The following is a 17683-nucleotide window of genomic DNA, read 5'->3' as shown; positions in this document are numbered from 1 at the left end:
AAAATCGAGACGCTACAGTCGAAATGTGTTTTTGGATGCGCGTCAACTTTCATATATTTACATTAAATATTGATGAAGATAAAATCAATTCCAATTCCTGTTAATCGATCACTGAACTGTTTTATTTATGAATCTTTTTTCTTTTAGTTTTGAAGATGTCGATTGTCTAAATCTCTTCATTTCAAAATCGAATTCAGTTGAAATCAATAAAAACAGACTGAAGCTGATTTCTTTGTGATCCTGAGCAGATTTGATTTTTATTCACTTTTACATTTCTCACATTTATCAGCTGATGTTTTCTGTGTAAATGTAGTTTTTTGTTCAAAGTGTGAAAGTTGTGACCAAATAGAGATTTTCTGTTTATCAGGTTTGATTTCTATGATTTCTTTTAGTGTATTTTTCTGTGGTTGTCATAGTTACGAACTTAGCAGCTTTGATTTGTGCATTAAAATATAGAAAAGTTTTTGCTGTTTAAAATTTTTTTTTTTTAAAGTTTCTGTAAAATGGAGAAAAACGTTTTTGTATTTGTGAATTTTACTGAAGCTGCTTCGATTCAGACGTTTGTGACTTTATTTTTATTTAATGTTTGTAAACACACATTTTTCAATAATGGGCGCATTTTTGACAAACTTTCTAATTTAAATAAACTGAAGTTTAATTTGGTCGATCTTTAATCAGAACACTTCATGCTGTCTGTTGACCAAAGTAACGTACGAATGCTTCAGAGAGCTGAGCATGAACGAGCTGAAGCACTGATGATGTCACACAGAGCCATCATGCAGGTTACTGCTGCTGAGGGAGGACCGACAAACCGCTGCATCGTTAGGTGGACTTTGTATATTTATAAAGGAAATGTTGGTTTTTTGTTTTTTGTTTTTTTTTTATTCTTGAATTTAGAGTAAAGAAGAAAAAATAACAAGGAAATAAAATGCAAAACAAATACTTTTCTTTGTTTTAATCAATAAAAAATTAATTTTTAAATAAAAAAAGTCAAATTAAACTGAATAAAAAATAAACACATTTCAAATGTCACACGTTTCTCTTTATTGTTATTAATATTCACGTTATCATAGATGATATTCAAAATTATGTTCTTAAGATAAAAGAGCAAAAGCAAAATACGTGACACGTCTCTCGGTTTAAATATAAAAGTGATATGAACACGAGTGATTCAGGCACACGTTCAGAGAAATTAAAGTGCAGCAATCAGCAAAAGGTCTGCACGGAGGAGGAAGAGGAGGAACATTTGGGAATGTCTGTCAGTCTCTGCGGCGGCCATGTTGGCGCGTCAGCCTTCACGCCTCACCGTAAAAAAAGAAAAAAAAAAGCCTCTGAGGAGGATTTACAGCCTCCATCGTCTGTGTGACCAAACACAAGCTGACATTTAAAAACGTCACGTTTCACTTCATGAACAGTTTCGGAGAATCATCAACGGGGAAATTCATTAAAAACTTTATGACACGATGACGACGTGATGGAGCGACTCGCTCTTAATCATGGAGTCAACAATCAGCCGCCCTAATCTCCAGAATATTCATCTCATCGTCAGATTTAACAGAAAAGCAGGAAGAATGATTGAGTCATCCGGCCGGATCACTAAATCTAGGTTCTGAATTCCAACATGAAGGACACAAATTTGTGAACTTAAGACAAAAAAAATTCCAATGATCCAGTTTTAAATTGGACTGAGTCTAAAGAATATTCCAGACAGAAAGGCATTCAGTACTTGGAGAAACTACTGTGGGATCCAAGACTCTCCACGAGGCATTTGAGGACACTCGGTGAGCATAGGAAAATAAACCATCTGACATCATCGGCAAGTGGGCGTTAAGGGTTAAAAGGTTAAAGGTTATTAAGCCGAGAGCTTCTCTAACAGTCGATTGTGCTTCTGAGCTACATCATCATCAACGTCACAACAGGATGATCAGGCGTTCCTGTAGCCATGACAACGTTCATGCTGCATTCAGGGGAAAAAAGGAAAAATAAGGAAGAACTACCACTCAAAGGTGACGTCATCTGTCAGAGAACCTTTGGTCACTTTAAACTGTCAAAAACTATCATCTCCCACACAGAAACAGAGCCTGAATGCAGCACGAGTTATATTCCACTTACAGTAGCCGAGCTGTGCAGGTAAACGCACCTGACCTGTGCTCTGGTTCACAAGATCATTGATTCATCGATCTGTCTTTAAGCAACAGCTGGAGCCCCACATGTGCTCTTAAACTGGTTTCACTGGTTCAAACTGGACATGAAGAGACCTCCAGGACCGCCGGAGCTCTGTGCACAAAAATACATACGTGACATGAACCCATCATGAAGGCTGAAGCTTTAAGGGGCAAACGTGAGAACCTGCACAGAGCGCACATGCGATGGTTTTTAACCTGAACTGGGAGAAAACTCGACTTAAACGACTGATCAGGTTTTTTAAACCGATCTGTTGACCTTCTGAGAAATACAGCCTGTAACAAAAAGGCAAAATAAGCACAAAAGAGTAATAAAACACGGCACCGGTTGGTTTGTGAGCAGCCGCCTCGGGACCGCCAAGGTTCAAACTGCATCAGTAACTTGGAGCGTTTGATTTGTCCGACCTGGAAGGGGCAGGCGGACGGGGAGAGCACTTTCAGGTCAAACAGAAACAAACTTCAAGTATTAAAACAGAAGAAGAAGACGAGGAGGAGGAGGAGGAGGAGGTGGTGACCCGCAGAGGCTCAGATTGTGGGAGGAGCAATGGCAAAAACTAGGTGGTGCTCTCTGTCCTTAAAGCCATCACTTGTCACTGCGGCTCAGAGAAAACTCGGTTTTCAGTGAAATCGTTGATATTAATTTGATCCACGCTGTAAAAACTCCAACCCTGCAGACTTCGTCCAGCCTTAGGCTATAAAACAGCAGTACAGCGCCCTCTACAGGATGGGAGGAGGCAAAACATGAGACCGTCTATAGGGCGGAGGTTTGAAATCAGGGCTGAGAAAAATGAAATAAATAAATAAATACATGAAATGCATTTAAATGTTGATTTGAAGTCAAACCGAGTCCCGTTTACTGGATCAACGCAGGAAAATCTACACTGAAACAAAAGGACCACACCTGCAGCTCAAAGCAAAAACGCCACATTAGTAAATTAAAACTATTAAACTGGGAGACCAAATAATGAAATAATGAGGCGGAGCTAAATGACGCCTCCAGCTTCACGCCGTTTATTTACTCGGATTTCTCCCAAATATGCAAACTCCTGACGGGAGAGGGCAATGACATCATAGCCAGTCAGTTTGCACATGCTCTGTGTGACGGGAAGTCTGAGCGCAAATAGATCCAGACAGAAAACAAACACCTGGATCTCATCATGATTTGGTATTGTATCCCACAATCCCGAGCAGCTCCAACCTCCTCGTCCTCGCCAAGATTCGCCCTCCGATCCAAAAAACAACCCCCCCCCATAAAAAAAAACAAAAAAAAAAAACAACGTAGTTTTGAGTGTCAGCTTTCACTGCCCGTACAATGAGGAGCATTTGATGGCCTCACCTCTGCGAACCTGACGGGTGGAGTCAGGTACAGACCTGACTGACAGGTATGGGAGGCTGCTGTCAGTTGCTTTGGCTTCTCTGGTCCCGTCCTCGCTGCGATTGGCTCGTAAAGTAAAACGTTGCGATCCTGCACGACTACACGACCACTTTACTTCTGCTGATCTGTTTTAACGGAGAGATCTCGACTCTTACTGAGGCAAGACTTCAAAGCCCTTTGGTTCTACCTGCCCAAACACACCTGGGCAAAGAATGGGAGGAGTCACAGGTGAGTGATATCAGTGAGATAAAAAGCGGTTTGCCGGGGAGGCCGCCGCCTAACGTTCCCCGACGGTCTGGATCGGGGGAAGAGAGGGTTTGTTTTTTTTTTAACAGGGGGAGGGACTTGCATACAAGACTCTGTTTTGTAATTGGCCAGACTGCCTACGAGTCACATGACACTGTCCTGCAGCAGCGGCTCGAGGTCCTCTGTGTCGCTGATGGGCACGGCAAGAGGGCTGCCGTTCTGAGCGTGTGCGGCGGAGCTGCTGCCGGCCTTGTTGGCGGTGCAGGTCTTGACTTCGGCCAGCTGGTGGCGCTCAGGGATGAAGAAGGCGACAACTAAAGCAAATATGACGCTGCACGCGCCGAAGAGGAAGGGCGGGCCCGGGACGACCAGCTTCTACAGACGGAGAGAGAACCGACTCGTTACGGGAAACAGAACAGCGAGGAAAGAATCAGCAAGGCGCATTTCTACGCACCTGTGTGCTTGCTGTGGATCTTCCTGCCATCGGCTCCACTTCGTTCAGCTCCACATTGAACAGGAAGAAGATGAAGCCGTAGAGAGCCGGGCCCAAACCATTGCACAGGCCTCTGATACCTGTGATCATCCCCTGTGCCACACCTGAACACACAGACGCCTCAGTCACATCTGCACCACCTTCATCCATGTGACACAGTCAGATGTTGATACAAACCACGGCCACACAGACCCTGTTTAAGACACGCCCCTTCGGACGGTCAGGTTCGACTCACCTTGCTGGTCGGGTGAGGCGCTGTGTGACACCAGAGCAGAGATTGCCGGGAAGGTGATCGAAGACATGGCCGCTACAGTTCCTGCTGCCCACATCATCCTGTAAGGACGCGAGCAGATAAACGTTTAGGTCAGATCATTCACAGGAAACAGGAAACGACACGGGCGAGACGCTGGGACTCACCACGGCTCGGAGCCGAAGCCGTACCAGACCAGCTGGAACAGCTGAAAGGCCAGGCCGAGAAGAACCGTGTTCTTCTTACCGATGGTCCTCATCAGAACCCCGAAGAAGACCGTCTGACAGACACGAGACGTACAGTGAAGAAATCAGGACGCAACACATTTACAGGGTTTAGAAAGACAAACTGTCGTCTGTGTGACGGGTTACCGCAGCTTTTCATGTCAAACTAAATGAACAAACCTGAAACAAACACTGTGACGTCAGCATGCATTTAGAGTAAAAAAAAAACAAAGAAATCACACTTTGAGGGCTTTCAGCTGAAGACGCTCCACGGCACCGTCTCCCACTCGGAACAACGCGGGCGTTAGCTGTTTTTAATACGATGCTCCCGGACTAACAGGGACCGCTGGATATTGGACTTCCTGTTACCACCCCCTGTTGGATCAGACTCTCTCTCTGACCGTGTAGAGTTACAGTCGGTCCCCATCTTTCCTCAGCCCCCGACTCTACACTCTGGGCACACATGACTGTGTCAGTACCCACCCAGATGATGCCACCATGGTGGGCTCATCTTTGGAGGCGACCTACAGAGCTGAGGCATTAATGCACAGTGAACACTCATTCTTTAATTTATTCTTCACATCTTTTCTCCACTTTACAAGTTTACTGCATTGTGTTGAGTTGCGCTCGCTGCCGACGTGGGACAGTTTCACTGTACTTCTGTGCTAAAGATGACGGTGCAATGACAGTAAGGAGTCATCTTATCTCAAACAGACGCGCGTGCAGCCACAGCAGGTTAACAGTTTCAGGATTGTTTCTCTCTAACATCGTCGGGTCTTTGGCTGTCGGCTGAACATGTTCACATAAAGTTAGCAGACGGTGCGACTCTGTGAGGACGAGCGTACCTGAGCGACTATAGAGAGGATTCCCACCATGGCGATGAAGCCGGTGATGGCTGCCGGAGAAAACTCGATCACCTGAAAGATGAAAACCTCGTCAGTGTTTCCGCCTTCGGGTTTTCATTGATTCATATTCGTTTTCTAATAATCTGCGTATGGCAAAGAAAAAAACATCACTTTTATCTTTGTTTCATTCTTTGGGGGGGGGGGGTAATTTAAAATTTAAATACAGAATTAAAATAATTAAATATAATGTCTGACCAGCCCTCCTGCAGTACCTTTAGGGCCCACCAGGGGGTGGCAAGCCACACTTTGGGACTCACTGAGCTGCACTGAATAAAGGTGGAGATGCTTCATCATTTAAATCCCATAAATCTCCTGATCCTGATGATTGAGGGAACAAATAAGTGTTCCTGCGCTTGAACGTGTAGCTTTGACCTCCTGAGTCTATCCAGCACATGCTGGTCACAGCTGTCTGTGCGTTACCTGTCGCAGGTAGAGGAAGAAGCTGGAGTACTGCCCGGCTTCAGGCAGGTAGGACAGGAACACGGTGACGCAGATCAGCAGCACCGTGGTGTCTTTCCCCACCCGACGCAGAGACTGAACACACCAAAAACACAAATATCGATCAATCGATCTATCAGTCAGCGCAGAGCACGTCAAAGCTGTAACAGCGATGAAAAGACTCACGGCGAAGGGGTCGGCCTGCTCCCAGGAGATGGGGAACCCCCAGGACGTCAGCCTCATCTTGTCCGGCAGCGACTCGGGGACGACGAAGAACACGAACGCAATATCTGCCACAGCAATCACCGTGGCAACAAGGACCACCAGGCTGTCTCCGTACTGCCCAGACAGGTAGACCCCGATGGCCGGACTCGTCACCAGGCTGGCCGCGAAGGTCGCAGAGACCTGGCGAGGGAGGGGAGGTTAAATCAGCACATAACCCACCTTTGACCTCAGGCGCAGGGCTTCAAACTTGAAACGTCAGAATTTTAAAACAAACCTGAAAATGTTTCAGTTTCTGAAAATAAAATTTGGAATTAAGAACTTGTTTTCAAATTTTTACTGAATTTTGATTTTTACATCTGTGACTATAACTGATATAATCTGTGAGTCATCGTGACTTTTAACATTTAATAAAAATATTTCTACGATTCAACCATCCTAAAATATTTGTAAGTGAAATGTATGACATGGATGTTTTGTTTAGTTAGTGTGTGTGTGTGCGCGTGCGTGTGTGTGTGTACCAGTCCGTAGGCCGTACTCCTCTCGTGTTCCTCTGTGATGTCGGCGACGTAGGCAAAGATTACCGAAAAGGTCACCGCGAAAATCCCGGAGACTGAGATGAGAGCGAAATACCACCTACACACACACACACACACACACACACACACACACACACACACACACACACCTCCATTTTATTTCAAAATAAGAGACCCCTCAGGTGGGGAAACAGCGTTCTGTGAGACTTATAGAGTGTCTCAGGAATTACATCAAATTCAAAATAATCGAATCATGCTTTTTAACTTCTCTCACTGTTAAACACACACACACACACACACACACACACACAGGAAACCTCACTTCCTGTGATGTGAGGATTAAAGAGTTAACGTTTTCGCTCTGCTTTCAGGGAAGCGTTGTCGTCTTGTGACTCTGATGTTACGGTCGTTAAACCAAAAACACTCTAATATAGTCTTTTATTGGAGAGTCTGTGAAATGTATGAACCATGTGACTCTGTGACAGTCAGACATCAGCTGATCGCTGCTGCAGTCCAGCAGAAATCCAACATAGGTGCGTTTTTTTTACTTTGAAGTGACTGTAACTCCTGTGTTTGGGTGAAAAGCAGGAAGAAGAGGAGGAGGAGGCCAGTGTGCCTTCAGCGTGTTTGCTGATCCTGAGCCGCTCACATGATCAACATGTGACAGTTGTGGCGATTAGAGTCCAGAGTTTTCCTGTCACGCACGGCTGAGCAGCAGCCTGTTACTGCTAGCTTAATGGAGCCGTCGTTCCTTCTCCTCAGCTAACACTGATTACTCAGCCTGTTTTCACGCCACTGTGATTTTTACATGTGGTCCAACACGCCTGTAAGCAGCCCAGAGTCCAGTTTACTCTACATGTGATTTTTATTATCGAGGACATTAAAAAGGAGTCAAAACATAAGACGACATCTTTATTCTTGGAGCCAGTCTGCAGCAGGACTACAAGCAGCTGTTTTAGCTCCACCTCCTTCATACAACTTTCTTCTGATTGGTTACGGCTGTAAGCCTGCTGAGGGGCATATCAGCGTATAAGGAGTCTGCGATTATATTTCTACTGTTTTCTACTCTCCACATGATGTTGGGATGCGGGTGCAGCTACAGTCGAGTTAGCAGGGTTCCAGTTTCAAGCTAACTATAAACAAAACAAACCACAGATGCTCTGATTTCAAACTGAGCTGAGCTGAGCGAGCTGTGAAACACGGCGTTTCTCAGCTGTAAACAGAACGATCAAGGGACGAGCTCTCTGCTGATCGTGACGTCGACCGTTCCTCAGTCAGATTACTTAGCCTTTGAATATTTTTGTATCCTTCTCTTCTGATTAGTCGCGTTTCTTTCATGTTTTATGAAGAGTGTCATATGTGCTATGTGCCATTTTCTGTGTTGTGCTCGTGTTTGAAGCTGTAACCAAAAATTTAAATGCACGTAATTCTTTACTTCTTCACTCATGTTTTTATCTCCGAGAGGAAGATTACTGAGAAAGAGGGTTAGTCTCACCAGGGGCTGATCTTCATGAAGGGGATGGGGGCGCAGGTGAAGAACACTGTCATGAGGAGGAAGGACTTCCTGCCCCAAATGTCTGACAGAGCACCAATCAGAGGAGCCGACAGAAATGACAGGAAACCCTAAACGGACAGAGAAATACAAACTCAGAGACGCCATGATATCGTAATATTCAACAAGCGTTAAGTTGAGGAGAAGTGGCTGAAAGCTGCGCTGACAGTAAACAGCCGAGCGGTTTACCTTGACCCCCTGCACCAGGCCGTTCATCAGGAAGGTGTGCTGAGGAAACACATCGCGCAGGACCTGAAACCACAAACACACTACTTTCACTTCCTCAGCACGTAGACGCCATGATGGTTCGCCCTTTATTACATCAGCCTGTAGATCATTTTTGGTCATGTGATGCTTTCAGCGAGGACACATTCAAGGTTTTAATAATCCCACTTTGGGGTTTATAGTTGCAGGAAAAGGTTGAAAACTTCATGAAAACTTTAACACTTTACACATTTTAGCAAAAGGTGTGCGTGTACTTACGGTCAGCATGGGCGTGGTGAGCAGGCCCCACGCAAAGAACTCCAAGAAGATCACCACCACGGCATGAGTCACTCTGGCTCGGCTTCGGCCGTGCTGTGGCGAGCAGAGAGGCAGACGCATTAACCTCACTTCCTGTGATGCGTCCCGCTAACATGATGACATTAGAGCAGCTGCTTTCACTTTAAGACCCATCAGAGTTCAGAAAAGTGCTTTAAAAGCCAGTGGAAGCATCACCCACAGACACGTTTGTCCTCCAGCATTCAGCTGCATCGCTTCTTCATTTTTAATAAACTCAACGTCGTTATGGGCTAATAAGACTGTGCTGTATGCGAGACACCGAGAACGTCTTAAAGAGGAGCAGAGGAAGGAGGAGGTACCGACTCCAGTGATTCCTCATCAGCTGGAACTTAACCCACATAATCTGTCCTCCAGCTGAAGCTCGCAGCACGGTGCAGAGTAAGAAAAGGCTGTTTTCACAGATCTGTTAAAACTTGTGAAAAAGAAACTGTTTGGAGGAGCGCGGCTGTAACTACCGGGGCTGAGACAAGGAAGGTGCGTTCGGGTAAGTGGTTTTATAAATCTCTGTAACAGTAAGCTGGATTTAAACAGGGCAGAGGACAGCTCAGTAGGTAGAGTGGTGGCCCCATGATCGGAAGGTCGGGGGTTCGATTCCCCTGAACAGCTACCCTGAGGTACCCCTGAACAAGGTACAATCCCTACACACTGCTCCCCGGGCGCCCAATGGCTGCCCACTGCTTCACTGAGGGAATGGGTTAAATGCAGAGAGGGATTTTCCCCACGGGGACCAATAAAGTACACCTTCTTTCTTTCTTTCTTAAACAGGTGCATCTGTGGGGACTGACTCACTGCTGGAGCCTCTGCTGGACATTGGAGGAACTGCAGTTTTCTGAGTCTGAGGCTCTGTGGGGAGTAAATGCCGCCATGGGCTCAGCCTCCAGGTTCAGTCGACTGAAGAGTGTCGCCTGCGTTTATGGAAACTTTAATGTGGCAAAATCTGCAGAGCTGCTGGCATCGTGCAAACAGTAGTAACCACAACTGCAAAGAAAATCTGCAAAAAGGCTTCCCACCACACTGTTTGATGTAGCTTCACGTCACTTTGGGTGTCTTCAAACAGTCTGAACCCCAAAGACAAGTGGAAACTGTAAATGTGGAGACAGCACTGTCGGCTCAGCAGAGATGCTCTCCATTTGCGTACAACGAGATTTTCCACCTATGCAAACGTTCTCCTGCACTGTCCTCTAAACACCCAGCAGCTCAGCTGTGCGTAGGTCGAATGCTGATTGGTTTATAACCTCACCGATACAGAGAAGAGTGACAGCAGAGGTCACAGGGAACAGAAGACGCACGAAAGAAAACACACACACGAAGTGTCCAGACAGCGGCTGCAGCGGACACTTTGTCTTTAACACAATTTCACTTCAGCTGTTTGTTTGTTAGAACTTTATTGTTCTGCACAGCCGGCTGACGAGTGGCCCACAGACCAGTCGCACCACATAGTTTGGACGCTGCCTCCATCGAGCACAGACGCTCGCTGCAGGCTGACGGGACGTCAGTAGCTCTCCAAATGAATTTGACATTTCAACAGTGTGAATACCTGGTGCATGCAACCACAACAAACCAAACCCTGGGTGTAGGCAGGAGGGTTGGAGTTTTACAATCAGTGCGTCCCGTCACATCCATCCAACTATCATTTGTGTTTACACCCTTTTAAAAAAAACAACAATGGATGAAATGCAGTGATAATGATGGACAATGATAACCACACCCCAGCTTTGTTTCTCTCCTTATAAACGCATTTGTTTTAAAAATACAGACAGCTACATGATCTTAACTGCTTTGACATCTGATTTTAATATTTCATTTTTTTAAACCTACACTTTAATCCCACTTTGAATTTTCTGGCTCTGGTTACAAACTACCTCTGAATACAGTTTAGAAGGAGCTTAGTGTGTGCACTCAAACATCATGTATGGCAGTTTACATACAGTCTACTCCATTACCAATCAAATACAGGAATACATTTAAAACAAGAAAAGAAAAATAAATAATCAAAAACAAATTAACTACTTGAAAATGATTCAATAGATAACATACATTTAAAAGAATTTGAAACAATGATATCTATCCTAGGATCATTCAAATAACAAACTTAAAACTTTATTCAAAAAATATTAAAGATAATAAAGAAACGAACGTAACACCCATCGTGACTTTTTCATGTACTTTGTATTAATGCCGGAGTAATACTACTGTAATAGTGTTATAATGTAATTTGAGTGCAGTACTTCGGTTTAGTTCCGGACTTTCACTGCAGCAATACTCTGTTTCCAGGACTTTTACTTGTTACCGAGGCTCTTTACGGTGTTTCTCCTGAATTAAAACCTCTGAACATTCACACCTCCGAACCAGACGGGCGACAGTTTACTGTTTGGATGCTTTAAGCTTTAATTATCGCCCGAAGTTTGCTAACAGCTAATTAGCTTCCTGTTTTACCGCTCCCTGTCAGGCTAACTGAATTAGCTTCTGTCGGTGACTCAAACATGGCTGTCAGCGGGACATCAAAGCCGTTTAATCAGCTTATTAAAGCAGTCGTTAGCCTCTTTTATCGCCCGCTCACACCGACGTTGGCCGGCGACGTCAACCCACAGCACTTACCGAGCTCCGGACCAACACCATGTCGCTGGCCTCCGTCGCAGTTTTCTCCCGCATCATCTCACATCTTGCTGAGAAGATTTTCACTCCCGGTTCGCGCTGTGGGACATCCTCCCGAGGTGTCTCCGTCTCTTCCAGAATGCCCCGCCGCGTGAGATTAAGATGTGTCCCTGCTGAGCTATCATGGACCCGACCCCGGAGCTCTTCGTGGTAGCGGTAACTGTGAGCAGGAGACTCGGCTTTCGTTTTCGCCGAATTCCTCCGCTCTGACCTGCTCGCTGGCTGCTTGTGGCTCTATTTTATCACCGGAATACACCGCGTGCGCACAGCCGAATTCTCTATTAACAAGTGGGACAAGCACCGCCCCGCGGCGGTGTAGGTTATTCAAAACAAAACGCACATCCATCTGCCAAAAGAATCTGTTTCCAGATCAGATTTCCTCCTGCTCAGGGCGTCTGTTACATATGCAAAAGCTGAAACATCGGACTCTGGATCAGTGAGACTTACGCTTAAAAAGCGCGCCCCCTGCCGGACCCGATATTACCGCACAGTGCAGTTTTGTTAATACTTATTAAGAGTGATGGCGTCGTTTTTTCAGCGAAAATCCTCATTTATAAAACATGGCAGACTAAAAACTTCTTAGTTAAGCGCTTTTGTTGTCTGTGAGGAAACTGGTCAGCGCAGAGGCTCAGTATTTGGCAGGAAGCGAACGGGGATGCGAACAATACAATGGATCACTTTTTAGCAAGCGGGGGAAAGGCGGGACTCAGCTGTGGAAGATTTTCTTTTTTGGCGTCAGCGCGAACACGCACGGGCACAAACGTCAAGGCAGCCCGCGTGACCAACTGCACTTCTGGTGATGGTTTTTCAAAATAAAGGCCTGACTGGCTGTGACTGTAAATTTATGGTACACAGTTATTTAAAAATTTTAAACAAAACTGTTAGTTAAAATAACAGCGCTATCTATGTTTTCGTTTTGTTAATGTTTGTTTTTTTAAATCATAGCTTCTTCAACATAAAATAAGTATTGTTGTGTCTACAATAACAATATCAGTCAATTCAACCAATACATAGGCAGATAGAGAGGAATGTGAACCTCTTTCATCATGTGAGTCTGTGATTCTCATTAGCTACATCGATAATCTTTGCGGGTTGAAAGTCGCCACTCTTTGTGTGTGTGTTTCCTTTGCTTGTTTTAATTGTTTCATTAACCTATAAAAACACATAAGTATCCTGTAATCACAGTCAGGTCATTAGGAATTATAAGTAACTTGCTGGCAATCCTTCTACTGAGAATTTACTGTATTTTTTTTAGCAGTCTTTCACTGGACTGACCGTAACATCTGTAAGAAAGCACCGCTGTCCTGTAGAGACTTTTAACGATAACTTACTCATTTCCCTCAAAAATCTACAAATCAAAAACCATTAAATTATTCATTACCGTAAATCATTTTAATCATTCCTTGTTTAACAGAAATATGATCTATAATTATTTTTGCTCTGTGCTCAATATTCAAAACTGTGAAAACATATTCTCTTTTACCACAATGAGCTGCAGCGAGGTCTGTAGGAAACTGAATGCTTAAAGCCAAAAGAGTCAAACAGTGACGACAGTTTAGACTGGGTCCTTCTTTGACTGAGTACTGATAAACCTATAAATGACATTCTGAATTTATCAGGCTTCAGGCAAAAAAAGCTCCAAAACACGATCATGTCGTTTTACAGTGCAGCTGTCTCTCTTCATACTCTCCTGAAAAAGAGAACTTAATATCAATGAGATTGCCTGTTTACATAAAGGATTTCATTTCATAAGAAGAATAATAGAAAAGATCAGAGTTATTAAACCCAGTCTGACAATTAGTGATACACACTTTCAATGTGCAATTTCAATAAGCCTATAGGCCAGGGTTTTCCACTTTCTGCTTTCCGCTGATGATCTTGTACTGTGTCATTATTTGTCATATTAAAATGTTGATAGTCCAGTATTTTAACATGTCATATTCTGACCTGTGTGTTTATTATAATATCTTTGAGTTTGGCATTTCTGTTGCTACACGAGCCTTAAAGTTTTATGTGGACTTTTTTATCTCCCAGTCACCACTGAAGTTAAAAAGTGTTTCAGATTAAAAGCAGGAGACCCGATTGCCTGTTTTCAGTGCTGAAGAGCTTACTCTCCCACAGGCTTCTGTAGAATCACTTGCCACGGGTCGCCCCCTTGTGGAAGTTTGAAAGTTCAATTCCATTTTATTTATATAGTGCCAAATCACAACAACAGTAGCCTTGAGGGGGCGACCCAGGGTAAGTGATGGGAGAGTAAGCTCTTCAGCACTGAAAACAGCCAATCAGGTCACCTGCTTTTAATCTGAAATACTTTTGCACTTTAGTGGTGACTGGGAGATAAAAAAAAAAAAAAAAAGTCCACATAACACTTGAAGGAAAGCATTTCCTTCATTTCATCTTTTACTTTGGTGGCAATATGTAGAGCCGGCGCTCTTATTTTGAAGGGGCGCGCCGCCTCTTTCCCGCCCTCCCTCCATCTTGGCGCAGCTAGCTTGACGCAGCGGAGCGCCAAAGGGAGGCTGAGCGGATCAATTTGGAGCCTCGGCGGCTGATCGGGATTATGCGGCGCTTCTGATCTCTGTGTCGGTAAGAACGTGCGACCCTCACGCGCCGCCGGTGACCGAGCCGTGCGTGCGCCGCTGTTTGTGTGCAGAGCCGCGCGCTCAGCGGCCGTTTTCTCCGCAGCAGACCTCCCTTCTCCTTTGTTCGCCTGCGCCTGCTCTCGCACCGCTGCGGGTTTTCTCGGTACTGGCGCAACATGGCCGCCGCGGGTGCGGGAGAACGAGCCAATTAGCTGCGCGCATATTTTGATATTTAGCGTGAGGATGCAGCTCGATGAGGAGGAGGAGGAGGGGGGCGGGTAAAAGTGTGACCTCTGCGTGGTCATCTTCATCACCACCATCATCAGCAGCAGCAGGACTAGCTCCTCCAGCCTTCAGGTGCGGAGGGAGCAGCTCTAAGAACCGCTGTGTGTGGGTTTGAAGCCACAACAGTGAGTCGGTCCGGTGTCAGCAGGGCGTCCTCACCTGCCACACAGTCCGGAGGCAAACACCTGAGGTCGGTCCCCCGGTCAACCCCCCTCTCCCCGTGGAGTAAAGGTGTAATCATAATAACCAAAGTATTTTTTATGGCAGAGCTAAAAAAAAAAAAAATGTCAGCAAACTAAAGTTTTAGGTGTTTCCAAGTGGCCGGAGGGCGGAGGTTATCCACTGTGGGGAGGATACTACTCGCGAGCTTAGTGACACTTCACACGTAGGTGTTTTGCTGTTGTTTACTTTATTTTCTCTCATCTGCACACCTTCTGTTTGCTTGGTTTTTTAAAACAATCAAATTAATTTTTCGTAATTTTGTGCTCCAAAATTGGGAGATGTCGGCCCTCTCGCACTAAATTTAAGTCCAATTGCCTCTTTTTAGTTTCTAGTGTCCCTGAACTTCTGTAGTTGTCAGACTTGTTGTTGTTTCTCTGTGACAAATCTGAACCACGATTAGAAAACCTTCCAATAATCGTTTCAAACGGAGTTTACTTGATGCTGATCGTCTTACAGGCATCTGTAGAGCAGGAATTCCCTCAGATATGGACTGCTGTTTGTCAGGTTAAATCCAGACAAGTTCCCCACACTCACTGTCACAATAGGAGCAGAGCCAAAGTGCGTTACGTCCCATGATGTTTCATTCTGGACTGGAATGTGAGCGTGATGACAGTGGAGATGGAAAAATGTATAAACATTAGATAAAAGTCAAGAAGGCAGCACATTTAATGAAAGTAGGAGTGGTCCCAGCGTGGAGCCTTGGGGGATGCCACACTCCACGGGGCGGACAAAACTGAGAAGTTTCCTGCTTTGAAGGGGCAAATGAGCAGTGATCAACCATCACGGAACAAAAGCCACGACTTAAACGACATGAGCTGGAAACACTTGTAACAAACAACACAGTGGATCCACAACGCTGTGAAAAACTCTTAGATTTAAAAACAAAGTCAGTATTTTAAAGCAAAACCTCTTTTTTTCCTTTTAACCTGCGGATCGTTCCAGATGCACCGAGGACACAGGGTCAGACTTCATGACCTTTGAACGGGTCGCCGCGGTTCTCCATGTATGTTGCTCACCATTCTAGTAAATCTGAAGGACACACTTTGGTCTTAATGATTTCTGCAAAAGTAACTCAATGGTTAAATTATAGGGAAAAGTTTTAGCCGTTATATTTTCATACAAAACTCAAACCGGATTCAAGCTAAGTTTAAACGGGTCACTGGTGGATTTTAACAGGTCGCTGAAAATAGAAGCCTGAGGAGGAAAGGCTGCAGTGTGAGGAAACAAAGGCTTATTTTGAGCTGTAAATCACGCAGAGCTACTGTGAGAGAGCAGAATAAGTCACCTTTACTAACGAACTCTTAATGTTACCAGATCTATTCAGAATATTGTCTGGAAATCAGATTTAATAAGTAAGTGTCTTATTTCTTCCTGACGTGCGCGTGTCTTTGAGCGCGGTGTGCCATTAAAGGATGTAGGTGAGCAGCTTTGGTGTCATTTACAAAGCAGATATTTGGGTTTGAAGCGCACATACGTGGATTCAGTTCAAGATTGTAGAAATATTTCATTACAAATTCATATTGAGTCCAGAGTTTGTTGATCAGATGATGATATTCTTGAATAAAGTATCAGGTTTTGTCAGTGTAGCGCTTACAGACGGGTTTGTTTGGGTCCCTGTTTGGATTCAGTGTGAGAAGGTTTCCCTGCAGATGCTCATTCACCTGTCCGGAGTTTAAAGGCTGCTTCTCAGAGTGACCCTCTATCCTGCTCTTCTGCTGCGAGTCTGCCGTTACGCAGTGATGTCACTGTGACCTGGCGGTTGGTGTCGCAGCAGCAGGTCTGTGGTTTCTACTGCAGGTGCGGTGACAGCTGCAAACATCAGGAGCAGCTCGGTGCGAATCCTCCCGCCGCCGTTTGTGACCTGGTTAAAGCGTGGAGGGGATTTTCAGGCTCAGTCCTGTTTTCTGTTTGGTTACCAGAGGAAGGCATCTTTGTTCACACCGACTGTTCTACCTGCTGCAGTTCTGTTTTTACGTAGATCTGATCTTTCTAGAGAGGAAGTGACGAGGGTGACTGACTTCTCGTGGTCCTTGAGCTGATTTATCAGATGGTAGGAGGGCTGGTTAACGCTTCGCTTTCTTATTTGGCAGGAACTATATTATTACGGTATATATAATAATATGTATTAAAAGACTGTGTGGATATTCGTCTGCTTGGATTTGTTTTTCATGCACAGGTGTTATGTTTTTAATTTTTTTATGTGAATAATATCTACCATCTCACTGCATCGATGCCCAACAAAGAAGGATTATTTTGAACTTTGGATCATACAAAACTGCTGTAGTAGAGTCCAAGAGCAAAAACGTGGCACTTTCATTAAAAACTACAAAATAATGATCAAACATCTATTAAATTAATAATCTGTGTGTCATTAAACGATGGTGAGGTCCATATACTTGCACTGGCGCTGTCTTTGTTGTTTCAGCTCTTAACCACAACCTGAATTTCCTCAATTCCTGCAGATTTGCAGGAGTCGAATAAATGTGTGTTAGCTTCAGTTCAGTGCTGTATTTCTGGCCTAAAGCTGACAGATACAGCTGTGATCCAGAGTTATAGAACCATCCTGGTCCCGTACAGCTGGAGGAGGAAATAATCCATCTACAGCTCTGCTGTCACTCCCAATATAAATGAAGACAGGAAACTAAACAGCAGTGACGTTTGCAGGGTTACTGAAGTTGGGCTAGCTGGTATATAATGATGTGCTACGTGATCTCTAGCGACACAGCTATGTTAGAATAAACACAGTGAAGCTGGAGGATGAACACTAACACTTTTCCACTCGATAAAAGTTAACGTGAAGGTTCCTGATGGTTAGAGACAAATACAGTCACATGGCAGGATGCTGTAAACGGGCCAAACTTCAGTCAGGAGAACAACTGAGATAATCCATCCACAATACGAGGTTAGTGATTAATATACTGCTGCATGGGCTGGGCTGGAGTTACATCAGA

General features: G+C 44.7%; 1 protein-coding gene across 1 annotated transcript; it reads right to left on the bottom strand.

Moving 5' to 3' along the window:
• Window positions 1-1025: 1025 nt before the first annotated feature.
• slc71a2b (solute carrier family 71 member 2b) lies at window positions 1026-11869 on the bottom strand. Its single transcript, XM_085367629.1, has 12 exons — window positions 11587-11869; window positions 8911-9003; window positions 8617-8679; window positions 8371-8498; window positions 6858-6972; window positions 6301-6519; window positions 6097-6210; window positions 5617-5688; window positions 4715-4827; window positions 4533-4630; window positions 4259-4401; window positions 1026-4179 (listed from the first exon to the last, which is right to left on the bottom strand). Exons 1-12 carry the CDS (start codon window positions 11641-11643, stop codon window positions 3949-3951), a joined length of 1446 nt encoding a protein of 481 aa, XP_085223755.1. The 5' UTR covers window positions 11644-11869; the 3' UTR covers window positions 1026-3948.
• Between the last annotated feature and the right edge of the window lie 5814 nt (window positions 11870-17683).

The sequence above is a fragment of the Diplotaxodon limnothrissa genome, linkage group LG12 (assembly GCF_057381915.1).
Source record: "Diplotaxodon limnothrissa isolate DT_005_m linkage group LG12, D_limnothrissa_male_GT1.1, whole genome shotgun sequence".
NCBI classification, from domain to species: Eukaryota; Metazoa; Chordata; class Actinopteri; order Cichliformes; family Cichlidae; genus Diplotaxodon; species Diplotaxodon limnothrissa.
This window is presented reverse-complemented; position numbering and strand designations above follow the sequence as displayed.